The sequence below is a fragment of the Micromys minutus genome (genome assembly GCF_963924665.1).
Source record: "Micromys minutus genome assembly, chromosome: 3".
Lineage (NCBI taxonomy): Eukaryota > Metazoa > Chordata > Mammalia > Rodentia > Muridae > Micromys > Micromys minutus.
The window spans coordinates 64,998,014-65,013,195 of NC_137972.1; the positions used below are offsets into that span (position 1 = coordinate 64,998,014).

The 15,182-nt window shown below is 37.3% G+C and overlaps 1 protein-coding gene and 1 pseudogene across 2 annotated transcripts; both read left to right on the forward strand.

Annotated features, from left to right (window-relative positions):
* The first annotated feature begins 1,520 nt into the window (after window positions 1–1,520).
* On the forward strand, window positions 1,521–2,282 carry LOC308418936 (developmental pluripotency-associated protein 4-like; annotated as a pseudogene). Its single transcript has one exon. The product of its transcript is annotated as a developmental pluripotency-associated protein 4-like (transcript).
* Window positions 2,283–3,206: 924 nt separating this feature from the next.
* Window positions 3,207–3,695, forward strand: LOC308419141 (serine/arginine-rich splicing factor 3-like; the record flags this gene model as incomplete). The annotated part of the gene is made up of 1 exon (XM_080914727.1): window positions 3,207–3,695. One exon carries the CDS (start codon window positions 3,207–3,209, stop codon window positions 3,693–3,695), a length of 489 nt encoding a protein of 162 aa, XP_080770853.1.
* Window positions 3,696–15,182: the final 11,487 nt, after the last annotated feature.

Genomic DNA, 15,182 nt, shown 5'->3' on the forward strand with positions numbered 1-15,182 from the left:
ACTTTACCTCCATGGGTGCTCATTTCATCTTTATCCTAACATCCAAGTATTACTTTGTCCTGTGGTTAATATAATGAAAAGTCACCAAAAAAAATCTAGGTAGGATTACAAATAATATATATCCTCTTGAAATATGGAATAGGAGAAGATACACAACCAACAATCTTATGGCAGACACAGTGACTAAAATATAAATGTTTATTTATTTTATTCTAAGTGACTGCATGTATGACTATGTATGTATATGCTAAGATGTTGTTATGGAATTTCTTTTATGGTTAATTTAAGATGTGTTGTATATTTTGTATTACTAGGTGTTATTATTTTATAATCACATAATTTAAGATAGTGTTCAAGTAACACAGAGATTAATCTTTCTTGTTGGATAAAGAATTAGTGTGTTTTGGACACACACAATTTTATTACATATGGAAGAATTGGGACTTTCTTATTTCATATATCCAGAGATTATCATTTAAAGATATAAATACAGGTACCATGTTTATAAGTGTTGAGATTGTCACGGTTTGTATTATGTCAACTTGACTGCATTAAAGAATGCCCAGATAGTTAATAAGATGATGTATCTTAATGTTTCTGTGGTGGTATTCCAGAAGAGTTAGAATTTATAGTATCAGCAATAAAGAAAACTATGCTTATCAGTATGGATGTGTAGCATCCAATGATTAAAGAACCAAATGCAAGTAAAAAGAAAAAAACATCTTTCTCCTATCTCCTTCTTCTACCCCTCTCTCATTCATTTATCTCCCACCCACAGATGCCATGATGTCTTCCTTTTAGGGATTAGGGAGATGACACTTATGCCACTGTAGTCTCTGGTTCCTGGTTTTTAATAATTTGAACTTACACTGAATCTCATGGTGGCGTCCCTGGTCATTAGCTTAGAGATAGCACCTAGTACCTTCCAGTATCATATAACCTAATTCCCAGAATAAGTCTACTGTTTTATCTGCTACCTACACTTCACATATACTCTGCTCCCTATTGTCTGTATGACTATGTCTAACCACCCACTGATGTAATAATTGCATGAATGCTATAAGAGCAACCAACCACATTCTGGTGGAATTTAAAGCCTACTACACAAGATGAAACTTATACTTAGTATTGTTAACTGGGCCTAAGCAAGCTGAACAGCTATATCATAGGTGCTGTTTCAGAAGCTAATAATATTTTGCTTAATGGATATAAAATAAATTGAGTCCTCACTTTTTGTCTTTATATCCATGTAATAGTAGTGTATCTCTCGATCCTCATTAGAGAAGTTTTTTAAGATAGTAATACAAAAAGAGACCTACCAACTCATCTAGGTGCATAGAATAAGTAACTGTAGTTTTATGAATCTTTAAATGGGTATACTATATCACACCACTTGGTCTATACCACCAAGGCTCAGATAGCATAACAGAAAATGGACATTGTAAGAGTTAAAGGTGGGAGGCCAGAGGTCATTTGGAATCTGTAAGAATTTTCTTTCTGAGGTTTCATCTAATCTCAAAATGGAGACTGCTGGAAGGAAGAAGCAGAGGACAGAAGAGCTGAGGGAAGAAATAGAATGCCAGATGACTAGTCAGCAGAGCACGTCTTCTGCAAAGACTAAGGCAACTGGAAAAAAAGTCAGAGAAAGATAAAGGGTGTAAACCGAATGAAAAAAAATCACAAGACACTGAGACTCCAGAACATACTCGTAGGAAGCCCGAGTTAAAGAATGTTCCTGACTCAGCCAAAGAGGCCTCGCAGAAGACATCTTGCAGAAAAAAATGAAGACCAAACCTGGTCTCAGATGACAGTTGCCCTGGAAATCACCACTGTACCAGAGAGCAGATACCTGCTCTCTCTCATTAACCCTCCTATGGTCTCTGAGAAAGTCAGCCCCACAGTTGTAACTACATCTGCCGGTCTATGAGGAAGTCAGCACCACAGTTGTGACTACATCTGCCTCCGAGGCAGTGTTTGCCTCTTGGGCCAAAATTGCAGCCAATGTGAAGAAGTTCCAGGTAGTGCAGACCAGTTCAACATCAGAGACCTATTAGGAAATGAGGTGTGTGGTTCGGGGGACAAGCCTTCCTGCGACCTTGGGTGGTTGGATTTGGCTGCAGTTTTATGCTGGACAAGCCTGTGTACCCGACAAGGAAGTGAACGTGATTGCACTCTTTCTGCTGCCGGCCTGCACATTTCCACCCCTGCACCAGGAGGACAACATGCTGTGCCCCAAGTGTGTTCATGGGAACAAGGTCTTAACTAAGAGCTGTGGAGGATAAAGGACAGATCACTTAAGTTTGGGCTAGCTGCTGGTGTCACTCACTCTTGTGCGTGTTTGGCTGCAAGTAGGTCCGGGGCAGGGGTATGACATCTCCAGATACAACAGGATACAACAGTCGCTAGTCCTGTCACCAGCACAATGGGGTCATAGGCAGTCAACTATAAAAACTTAGCTTGTGCCTGTTGCCTATGCATGTCTATTCTCTGGGTTATAGTGTGTTGTTAGTATTTAGTATTTGGATTTGTTTTCTGCTGTTGTAAAATATTACACCAAAAATGTTAAAGGTAATAGGAGCCTACATTAAAAGGAAAAAAAACAAATAAACAGCATTCTGCACATAATACAACCATCGAACACATGAATTCATAACAGCTGAGACAACACACGAGATCTACAGAAAATCAAGCCAACCAAAATGCCAGCATGAATGCAAGAGGTACTCGTGCCATTTCACCCCTTGCTTGGGAGATATTGGCAAATGATAGTTTCCGGGGGATGGAGAGTGAGTTTTCTTCAAGGATATATATTGGGAAGAAATAGTGATGATAATTTTGAAAATAGAAAATGGGCTTTAATTAAATTGCATTATATGCACTATAAAAATCTCAAAAAATAGACAAAAATCTATCATCTTTTTATCCATCTATCTATCTACAAACCTGCTTACCTACCTACCTACTTACCTATCCTCTACCTCATTAGTTTCCACTGTTTCACTATAAAATGAAACTAATTAAAAGAGACAATCAGGAATTCAGTGTGTGTATAAGTGGGCAACAAAACTGCTTTAAGAAGTCATTGAGGCCATTTCGTGGACGCCGCGGGACTTAGAGCTTCTGTGGGAGCAGAGCCAGAGGGAAGCGGGTGGGCCTGTCGGAGTGTTAGGATTTGAGCTTGGGCCTTTTGAATCCAGGATCTCGAAATGCATCGTGATTCCTTTCCCTTGGACTGTAAGGTTTATGTAGGTAATCTTGGAAACAATGGGAACAAGACTGAATTAGAACGGGCTTTTGGCTATTATGGACCACTCCGAAGGGTTGCTCGGAACCCTCCTGGCTTTGCTTTCGTTGAATTTGAGGATCCCGGAGATGCTGCTGATGCTGTCCGAGAGCTAGATGGAAAAACACTATGTGGCAGCCGTGTGAGAGTGGAACTGCCGAATGGTGAAAAGAGAAGTCGGAATCGTGGTCCGCCTCCCTCTTGGGGTCGTCGTCCCCGAGATGATTACCACAGGAGGAGTCCTCCACCTTGGCACAGATCCCCAAGAAGGAGAAGCTTTTCCCGAAGTCCGAGCAGCTCACTTTCTAGAGACAGGAGAACAGAAAGGTCTCTGTCTCGTGAGAGAAATCACAAGCCGTCTCGATCCTTCTCTAGGTCTCGTAGTCGATCTAGGTCGAATGAAAGGAAATAGAAGACCAGTTTGCAAAAGTGTACAGGAAATAACTTCACTTGACAGGAGTATGTACAGGAAATTAAAGTTTTGTTTGAGATTTCATAAGCTTGGTGCATTTTTAAAATGTTTTAGCTGTTCAAATTTGTTTTGTCTCTTGGAACAGTGACCCAGCGATGTAATTCTCTATGGTTTCAAATGGATCATATGAGGCATGTGATACCAAGAATTGTTACTTTACAATGTTCCCTTAAGCGAGATTGGATTTTCTTTGAATTTTAGTTTTTCATAGACTGAAATAAATATAGATCCTGCCCAAGTTTAAGTGTGATGTACTAATGATATAAAGCAGCCGGCAGAAATTGAATAAAGTTCCTGTAGTAGATGAGACGCGGTGTGGCACTGTGGGTAAAATGGTGAAGCAGTCTTTCAAAGCTGCTGTGAACACAGCCAACAGGGAAAGGGTAGGAACCACACTCAGAAGGTTTTCAAAGTGGTTCCTTCCTGTTGACTATATGTGGATGCAGAGCTGTTGTAACATCTTTATTTGGAAATGTAAGATACCACTGTCATCAGTTTAAGGGTACACTGTAGAGCTGAACTCAGTTACTGTGCAAGATTTTTTTTTCCATGATGTCATTTGTAATGTTTGTGGGAATCCTTGGGATTAAAAGTTTTGGTTGCAAATTGTTGTTTAACTTGAAAGCCTGTTTTTCCTTGCACACTCAGTCTGTGAGCTTGGTATCAAGTCCAAGTATAACATTCCTATTGGAAGCCATATTTCTTGTAAAGTGCTTTTGAATTAATAAAACACTAGCATAATTGTGTAGTAGTTAGTGAACCCACTGCTGCCATTGTTCTTATCTCCAGGAAAGCAGCTGGTTACCCAGTTCCTCCTTTGTAAGAAACACAACCAAGAGGCAGGCACTGCATTGGTGAAGGAATTTTCCCCCTTGCTTGTCACCTATGAGAGTTAGCCATCTTTTTAGGTGTTGAAGTCAGGATCATGGCAGTTAGTGGCTAACATTTTAAAGTAAGCCACCAACCAGTATGGTATATTGTAATTCTTTAAGTTGCCCATAAAAAGTGGCTTTGATCTTCAGCATGAAACCATTCAATAAAGTTTTTAAATTAATTTCATTTTATAACTTGAGGTGTTGGATGGGATTCCAAATTGATCCATTATGTAAAATTCACAATATGGTTAATTGTAACGATGCACAGTTGAATATGGAGGCATGCATACCCTTTCTCTTAGAAATCTGGAGGAGTTGTGGTTTCAGTTTTTGTGTGCAATTAGATTAAATCATAATGCAACAAAAAAAAAAAGTCATTGAGATGGATGTTTTTTATCTCGGTTACATGGGAGTTATCGAAATCTACATATGCATTAAAGTTCATCATTGATAAAATAATGTATAATATTGGTTATACTGTAATATGTCTGAGACAGGTTTTTGATGTCTTGTCAGGGCCTTTCTTCAATTCCGTGCTGGAATAGCTCACACTCACATACCTCCTAAGCTGGATGCAGACATCAGCCACCACACTTAGCAACAATCATTTTAAAAGGGCACATTTGCACATTTGACAAGCCATAATTTCAAAGCTAAATTGAAATGTGAAAATAAAATGTTGATCTAGTAAACACAGATTCACATAGAATGAGTGATGGCTTAATCTACATAATGTCACATGGGGTTGCATAGACAATTTTAATTGCATTAGAAAACATTTTTCTCTCTTTAGTTATTTTATGATTGTTTCCATTTAACTCTTCATATAAAGAGGAATACTCTTTTATATTTTATTGATGAAGAAGATATTGAAAATGATGAGTGGTGTGTTGAATGGTCCTGTGTACATACAGGAGAAAACATTAAGTAATATTTCTCCTGTGCACTGTGCAGAGTAGAAATCCCTGAGTATATTTGTGTGAAAGAACACAATGGATTTGCACAAAATGGGAGTAAAGAATGAATAGTGGAGTAATAACAGAGTATATGCTAGCTGCTACACGTGAAACAGTGAACAGACTGAAATTTAGCTAAAAGAGCAGAGGCTATTTATCTATGTATACATGAAGGTTTGTATCTCCTTATCTGTGGTACATCGACAATGTCTATTCTTTTCTACAGATGGAGGAGTAGTGCAATGAATTTTACCAAATGAATGAATTTGTATAACTCCACATAGTAAAGACAAAGATGACCTGGTTCCATCACTTCCTGAAGCCAGAGCATGTCACACTCCTCAGAGTCACGCTGTGGATTCCCTTCTCCCCCTGATAACCTGTCCCTGTCCGGCTGCACTAAAATGCCTGTTATCTGGTAAGTAAAAGTTACAGCATTTAACATTAAAACTAAAATATAATTTATTTGTGAATCATTCTGCAAGCTACTTTTAGATTCTCTTTAAAAGGAAAAATCTCAGCATATTAAAAAACTAATAAAATAAAAATTGATATAAAATACCAAGATCAGGAAAACTCAACAATAGAAATTAAAAATAAGAAATACATATACATATATATGTATATAATTTTTTAGTTATATGGTATATAATGCTCATCCATTTAAGAAAGATAATGTTTGTATTCATACTATGAAATAACATAAAACACCCTGTTTAAAATGTACAATACAGAGGGTGATTTTTTCTCAGTGTTAGGCAAGGAAGTAATGTTTAAAAAACATTTATTCTGTACTCAACATAGTCTAAGTACCCCACATCACAATGTTAATAGTCACAGCTACTGAACATTTTTTTTAATCAAATGATAAAAAGAAAGTAGATTAAAATATTGGTTGAAGTTATTCAACTACTAAATAACAGTCTTTTTAGATATTCTTGGCAAACAAACGGTATCCTGTTAAAATGATCCCACCATGAAAACCAGAATTGGATTAAAACTCACATCTCCTTCCCTCGGCCACCAAAATGCTAGGATTCTAGGCATGCACAGCTATGCCTGGCTCAGACTTTATCTTTATGGATTATTTTTGAGGATGGACCTTGAGGTGGATTACTGGATAATAAGGAGTTTGTTAAATGTTATTACACTCACAATCAGATAGAGGAGCATAGACCCCAGCACCAGAGACGAACAGATGGATAGACGGAAGGAAATCAAAGCACTTAAGGCATTGGAGGTAGCCTCTTCTAATACATTTTGAGTATGAGAGGGGATTCAACGCAAGAACCTGCAACATGCAGTATCACCCCTGCTTAACTTTCTGAAGAGGCTCCAGCATGCTCACATGCTTCCTCTCTATTTATCTTTTCCTGTACTGTGCTCATTGTACTATTAATTCTTAGGAGTCCCTTCATCCAAGTAATTCATCCATCTCACTTCTCAAGTGAAATGTGGCACCAGCAATTTTGTGAGCATAAAATCATAGGCAATGTACCAATAGGGTGCCAGTCAGTATCTGTGAGAGGAATCCTGAAAAGTCTTAGAATTATATGCTTGTTTTATAATATATATATATATATATATATATATATATATATATATATATATTTGTTAACTATACATATAATATAACTATATATAACTATATATATATGTATATATATAGTTAACAAAACACTCAGGGGAGGAAATACAAGGTCAAATAGAGGAGCAGGAATTGAAGAAAAGATCTATAGAGACTGCCTCACCTGGAGAACTACCCCATATACAGCCACCAAACCTAAGCACTATTGCTGATGCCCAGTGTTTACTGGCAAGAACCAGACATGGATATCTCCACAGAGGCTCTACCATAGTCATATAGATACACTTGAGCATGCTTGCAGCTGAACATCAGACTGAACATGTGTACCACAATGAAAGAGCTAGAGAAAGGACTGAAGGAGCCGAAAGGTTTGCAACCTAGTGAGAAGAACAACATCATCAACCAGCCAAGGCACTGAGATGATGAGGGTGATTGGGAGAGGGAGCACTTTCATGAAAGCAAGTTGAGGGGGAGGAGGGAGAGGAGTGTGGGGGGAGAAGAGCATGACATTTGCAATGTAAATACAGAGAATAACCAATAAAATTGAGAAAATAAAACATATTTCTATGTATATACATATATGTATAGATGCATTTTATCACATACATACACACACACACACACACACACACACACACACACACACACACATACACACAGAGATACTCCTTAAATGTAATAAAAGATAAATGGTAATAGAAAAGGAAATAGTTAATCCTGTCTTTTAAAGGTATGTGTTTCTTTACCAGGGTTCTTTTTTTTTTTTTTAAACGACTTTATTTTACAAAACAAAGATAAATGTACAGATTTTAAACATTTTTTGCTTAAAATTATACATTTTTGTCAGTACTGTTTTTTCAGACATTGAAATAATTTTTACATAAAACAATGTGAATATATTTTTTTTCGTCAGAACTTGATTTTTTTCAAGGGCTTGACAGTATGCATTGAAAGCCTAATAGTTACAATAAGCGTAAAGTACATGCAAAACAAAACGGAACATGGAAATAGTCAAAGTCTTCTTGTTTTGTAAATATATGTATATTTTTTTTGTTTTCTTTATTTCTTGGACTTCATACAGTCTGTGAGTTGTTTCTGGGGGAGTGCAAGCCTCTGGGGTTAGCATCCCACTATCAGTGACTGCATATTATGTCTGTTCTTTTGTGACTGGGTTATCTCAATCAGGATGATATTCTCTAGATGCAGCCATTTTCTTAAGAATTTGGTTAAGTCATTGTTTCTGGTGGCTGAGTAGTATTCCATTGTGTATATGTACCACAATTTTTGTATCCATTCATCTTCTGAAGGACATCTGGGTTCCTTCCAGCTTCTGGCTATTATAAATAGAGCCTCTATGAAAATTGTGGTGCATATATCTTTGTTGTGTATTGAAGTGTCTCTGGGGTATATGCCCAGAAGTGGAATAGCTGGGTCTTCAGGTAGTACTATATCCAATTTTCTGAGGTATCGCCAGACAGATTTCCAGAGTGGTTGTATTAGCTTGCAACCCCACCAACAGTGGAGAAGTGTTCCACTTTCTCCGCAGCCTCGCCAGCATCTGCTGTCATCTGAGTTTTGGATCTTGGCCAATCTGACTGGTGTGAGGTGGTATCTCAGGGTTGTTTTGATTTGCATTTCCCTGATGGCTAAGGATGTCAAGCACTTCCTCAGGTGTTTCTCGGCCATTCGGTGTTCCTCAACTGAAAACGTTTTGTTTAGTTCTGTACCCCATTTTTAATAGGGTTATTTGATTCTCTGGTGTCTAGCTTTTTGAGTTTCTTGTACAGCTTGGATATTAGGCCTCTATCTGATGTGGTGTTGGTAAAGATCTTTTTCCATTCTGTTGGTTGCCGTTTGTTTTCTTGACGATGTCTTTAGCCTTACAGAAACTTTGCAATCTCATTAAGTCCCATTTGTTAATCTTTGACCTTAGAGCTTGAGTCATTGGTGTTTTGTTCAGGAAATTTTCTCCTGTACCTATGTGTTCTAAGGTTTTCCCTACTTTCTCATCTAATATTTTCAGTGTATCTGGTTTAATGTGGAGATCTTTGATCCACTTACACTTGAGCTTTGTACAAGGAGATAAGAACGGGTCTATTTTCATTCTTTTGCATGCTGAGTGCCAGTTGGACCAGCACCATTTGTTGAATAGACTGTCCTTTTTCCATTGAATGTTTACTGCTTCTTTGTCAAAAATCAAGTGACCATATACATGAGTGCTCATTTCTGAATCTTCTATTCTATTCCATTGATCCACATGCCTATTTCTGTACCAGTACCATGCATTTTTCAGCTCAACTGCCTTGTAATATAGCTTGAGGTCAGGGATAGTGATTCCCACAGATGTTTTTTTGTTGTTGAGGATGGATTTCGCTATTATAGGTCTTTTGTTATTCCATATAAAATTGCACATTGATCTTTCCAATTCCATGAAGAACTGGGTTGGAATTTTGATGGGGATTGCATTGAATCTGTAGATTGCTTTTGGTAGAATGGCCATTTTTAAGATGTTGATTTTTCCAATCCATGAGCATGGGAGATCTTTCCATTTTCTGAGATCCTCCTCAATTTCTTTCTTTAGAGGTTTGAAGTTCTTGTCATACAGGTCCTTCACTTGCTTAGTTAGAGTCACACCAAGGTATTTCATAATTTTTGTAACGATTGTGAAGGGTACGTTTTCCCTAATTTCTTTCTCCACGTTTGTCCTTTGAGTACAGGAAGGCTACTGATTTGTTTGAGTTAATTTTGTATCCAGCCACTTTGCTGAACTTGTTTATCAGCTGTAGGAGTTCTCTGGTGGAATTTTTGGGGTCACTCAAGTACACTATCATGTCATCAGCAAAGAGTGATGTTTTTATCTCTTCCTCTCCGATTTGTATCCCCTTGATCTCCTTTTGCTGTCTAATTGCTCCAGCCAGGACTTCCAGTACTATGTTGAATAGGTAGGGGGAGAGTGGGCAGCCTTGTCGAGTCCCTGATTTTAGTGGGATTGCTTCAAGTTTCTCGCCATTAAGTTTGATGTTAGCTGTTGGTTTGCTGTATATTGCTTTTATTATGTTTAAGTATGGGCCTTGGATTCCTGTTCTTTCCAGGACTTTTAACATGAAGCGGTGTTGGATTTTGTTGAATGCTTTCTCAGTGTCTAGTGATATGACCATGTGATTTTGGTCTTTGAGTTTGTTTATATGGTGGATTACGTTGATGGATTTCCTTATGTTAAACCATCCCTGCATCCCAGGGATGAAGCCTACTTGGTCATGTTGAATGATCGTTTTGATGTGTTCTTGGATTCGGTTTGCAAGGATTTTGTTGAGTATTTTTGCATCAATGTTCATCAGTGAGATTGGTCTGAAGTTCTCTTTCCTTGTAGGGTCTTTGTGTGGTTTAGGTACGAGGGTTATTGTAGCCTCAAAAAATGAGTTAGTTAGTATTCCATCTGATTCTATCTTGTTGAATAGTTTGGAGAGTATTGGTGTTATGTCTCCAATAAATGTCTGATAAAATTCTGCACTGAACCCGTCTGGACCTGGGCTTTTTTTGGTTGGGAGGCTTTTGATGTCTTCTTCTATTTCTTTAGGTGTTATAAGGTTATTTAGATGGTTTACTTGGTCTTGGTTTAACTTTGGGACCTTGTATCTGTCTAGGAATTCATCCATTTCCTCCAGATTTTCCAATTTTGTGGAGTATAAGTTTTTGTAGTAGGATCTGATGATTTCTTGAATTTCCTCAGTTTCAGTTGTATGTCCCCACTTTCCTTTCTGATTTTGTTAATTTGGATACTCTCTCTTTGCCCTCTAGTTAGTCTGGCTAGGGGTTTATCAATCTTGTTGATTTTCTCAAAGAACCAACTCTTTTTACCAGGGTTCTTTTCCTCTTCACACAGATCTCAGTCACTGCACCATGTCCTTTCATTACAGATTATCTAGTTCTCTTTTCCACGTGTCATGGGACACATCTGCTAGGAATATTATGTACACACTTTCTTTTACTTCAGAGGAAAATATTTTTGTGCATAAATTTTTAGTGGCAGATAACATTCTTTCCAGATTTTGTATATCTTATCCTACTGCCAGTAGGGCTACATGGTTCCTAATTAGAGATGAATTATTGGTTTTACTGAGAAGCCCATGTGTGTGCCAGGGCACATTTCTCAAGTTGCTGTTCTTAGGGACAGCTTCAGTTAATTACTTTGTCTCTGTGTGTGAGTCATACTTCTCCATTTCCTAGCATGCCTCATATTGGTTGAAAATTGGAAAATGAAATAATTTGGCGGTACTGGGAATTTGACTCCTCTTGAGTCCTTCACTGCTATTTAGAGTTTATTGTTGATGTTAGTGTTGTTTACTTAGTGGCTTCCTTCAACTAATTCTTTTTTCTAATGTGTTTTTGTAGTAGCAGTTATTGTTGCCACTGAATACTGGGTAATTTGCTTAGTACTCTACTAATGATAGTGCAGAGATTTCCCTAAGTGTCCTGTGGTTTCATATCTTTATTTCTTAAGATCATAATATATTTTACAACACTTCTTCCTTTCCTTTTCTCCATGTAAATTTTCATATGGCCTTACCTGCTCCTTCTCAAATTCATGACCCCTTCCTTTACTTGTTATTGCATACATGTATGTGCTTGTATGTACATGTGTATTCTTAAATATAATACATTTAGTCTGTATAATGGTACATGTATGTATATTTTCTGGGCTGACCATCTGGCATTGTACAACAATTTGATGTGATTTTCCTAGGGAAAGACCACCTCTCCAGCTCCCAATTGTCTTTGGTTGCCTATAATTCTTTGTTAGGGTTAAAACCTGTGGACTTTTTCTCTGCCAATTTTTGCATGTCCATTCATATCATCTTACTTTGGCTCACATTTGGGCAGTCATGCTGGTGAGGCTTTACAGGTGCAGCTTCAGACATTTCTAAGAGATACAATTTCATAGCAAACTCCTTTATCCCCTGGCACACTTCCGATGGATAAATCTAGAAAACACTCAACTGTCTAAGGCTCATGTTACACTGAAGCAGGTAGGAAGAGTGTAAATGCCTTGTGTTCTTAAGCTACCCATGCTTTGGTCCTGGACCCCGGTGCACTGGACCCTTTGTGCTCTGGTAAGTATTTTACAACTTGTCTGTATCTAAGTACAGCTTTTTAGAGTTTCATTGTCACTGATGGGGGAGAGGTTTTGACCTTCTATGTCTTCTCTGATACATGCTTATGCACATAGGATGCTTCTAGATTCTGAGAAATGGGTCATAAAGTATAAAGAACCATAGAATCATCATCCTTTCAGATTTCTTTTCTTTTTTTTATAAGTCTTATTTGACTCGAAATGATATGCATGAACGTTCTCAATAAGAAATGGATCTCCCTGAGAAGGGGAAATAGAATAGATTTTGTTGGGAGATTGGGGACTTGAGATGGCAACAGAAGGGGTCAGGTGAGGGGGGTTTGAGGGGTGGAGGGATAGAGTACTGGGAGAGATAACTGGAACTTGAGAGTCAATGTTGTAATATAATGCAGTGGGAATACCCTGGAATCTATTAGTGACCCTAGCGAAGTCCCCTAAAAGGACACAGAACCAGTCCTTTTTTACCTCTGTTTTGAGCCTAACATTAACTCATAGATACCAACCCTTTCGAAATGTATTAATGTAACAACATCTTTATTTTCACCAACCAAAAAGCAGAAACTTCGACCAGAGAGACATACAGCAGAGGTTTCTCCACTTTGCTTCAACCCATCTACTTATGGTTTCCATCAAAGTATTTGAAGTGTTGCTTTAATATGTGGTCTTACTTTGTTTTATTACTATAACAACCCCATGAAACTGTTACCATGTTGTATGTAGTATGCACTTACAGTAACCTAACATATGCTATTTATGTTTAGCTTCAGAATAAACAATCTCTTATCCCCAATGAGGCAAGAGCTGTGGTTTTCCACGGAAGCAGACAGCGCCAGGAGTGCTGAATTTAGCACTGATGTTTTTGCACAAATGCTCCAAATGAAAAGGCTATTCCAAGTGGCTGTGCTCTGAGTCTGACAAAATATAACAAATCCTATGTGCAAGGTTCACAGAAAGCCTCTGGGTACATAAAATGACGTCTCTCTTAGAATGCTGCTTCATAGAGACTACAATTTGAAGTATACCCTCTAGCTACCTGTTCAGTTCTCACTCAGAAACCTGTGGTTCTTGATTTTACTCAAGGATTCTACAGAAGTAGCAAAAACTAGACAGACAAAAGGCAAATTAAAAGGCGACAACTCACTATTCTTCAGATGTATTCCTGTTCTTAATTAAACACCTTGTATACCACTCTGCAGCGTAACTTGATATTTTCAATTCCAAAATAAATAAATAAATAGATAGATAGATAGATAGATAGATAGATACTCCTATTGTTATCTTTTGCTTGGAGTAGATTATTATACACTAGCTAATCTCACAAAATAAAATGTTAAAGTTATTATGTCTAGGGTTATCTTATGAAAACATTTTTGGAAGCTACTGGCATTCACTAAAGAATCAAGCCTTTTACTCTCCCCCATCTTTCTATGCGCTAATCCTTGAGACACAGTCATTGGTAAAGCCCAAATTTCAATGACAGCGTTTGACATCCCCTTGAATAGTGAATACCTACCCATATTTTAAGGGTTTTATTTTGTTTTTGTTTTTGTTTTTGTTTTTGATTTTTTGTTTTGCTCAGAGGGCATATTTCCCCCTCCAATTGTTTTCTGTACACTTCTCTATTTATATCTTATCTATTCATCTTGTATATTGGATTATAGCTCCACACTCTGTAATTTATTCTTTGGCTTTAGTTCCTTATAGTTTTGCACTTTTCTGGTTCTAGTGTCTGTAATACATTGCTATCAAAATGGCATTCTTTTAACCTTAATGGCTTTCTAACAATACAAACTGCTCCAGATCCATCGAGTACATTCACTATTTGAAATCCCTGACCCATCTGCTTTTCCAACTATCTTTTTTGTTTTGTTGGAGAATGGCATACCCTATCTGTATGATTTGGTAGTCTTTACTTTCAGATAAGTGGGTACATATCACACGTCATCAGAAAGCCCTGACCCTTTCTTCCTAGTCCCTCATATGCACAGCTTCCTCTGCCTCCTGGAATATCCTGGTCTGACTGTTGTGCTTATTAATCTGAAAATGAACATCGAACTCTCACTGTTCAATATCAACAGTTGATATTATCTTGTTGGACTTTATCATGAGAAGAAATTTAGTTTTGTATGATGCTTTTTACTCTGTTGACATGATTATGTTTTTAATTAGGTTTATTAGTGTAATAAATTAAGATATTTAAAACAGTGGTGTATTAATTATATTTCTTTGTGATGACTTTTTACATGTATGGAGTTGATTGCTAACATTTATGAAAAAGAATTTTAAATCAGGGTTTCTGAGAGGTACTGGTCTGTACATATTTTTTTTGCTACAACCCTCATGTGCAAAGGAATAGATTTATGCCAAAATGCTAAAATGAGTTGAAAAGTTTCTTCTGCTGTTTTTCTAGAAGATATTTTAAAGAATTATCTTATTGGTAATATTTACTGGTACAAATTGGGATCATCTAGACTTAATCCTGGTATTCCTCTGAAAGGTTTCAATATTGACATGGACTAAAGCATTGATGCGGAGCTAAGAATTGTAGAATACAGCTGTAATCCTAGGACTTGGAAAGCTGGGGCAGGATTGTATTCCAAACCATCGTGAACTGTCTATAAAGACGTCTTATTTCTCTCAATTATGCTTACTGGTTATTTTGAAGAATTAGCTTTAGTTTTGCTAATTCCTCTATGTTGTTACAAAAATTTTACACTTTATTACCATGTATTCTAATATGCAATGTTTCCTTACCAGTGACCACCTTAGATATAATTTATATTTCTTTATAACACATTTAATCCTGTTCCAAGTGTGTATGAAGCCTTGGCTGTTCCAGTATTATTTAAAACACAAATCAAAGATCAGTTACGAAGC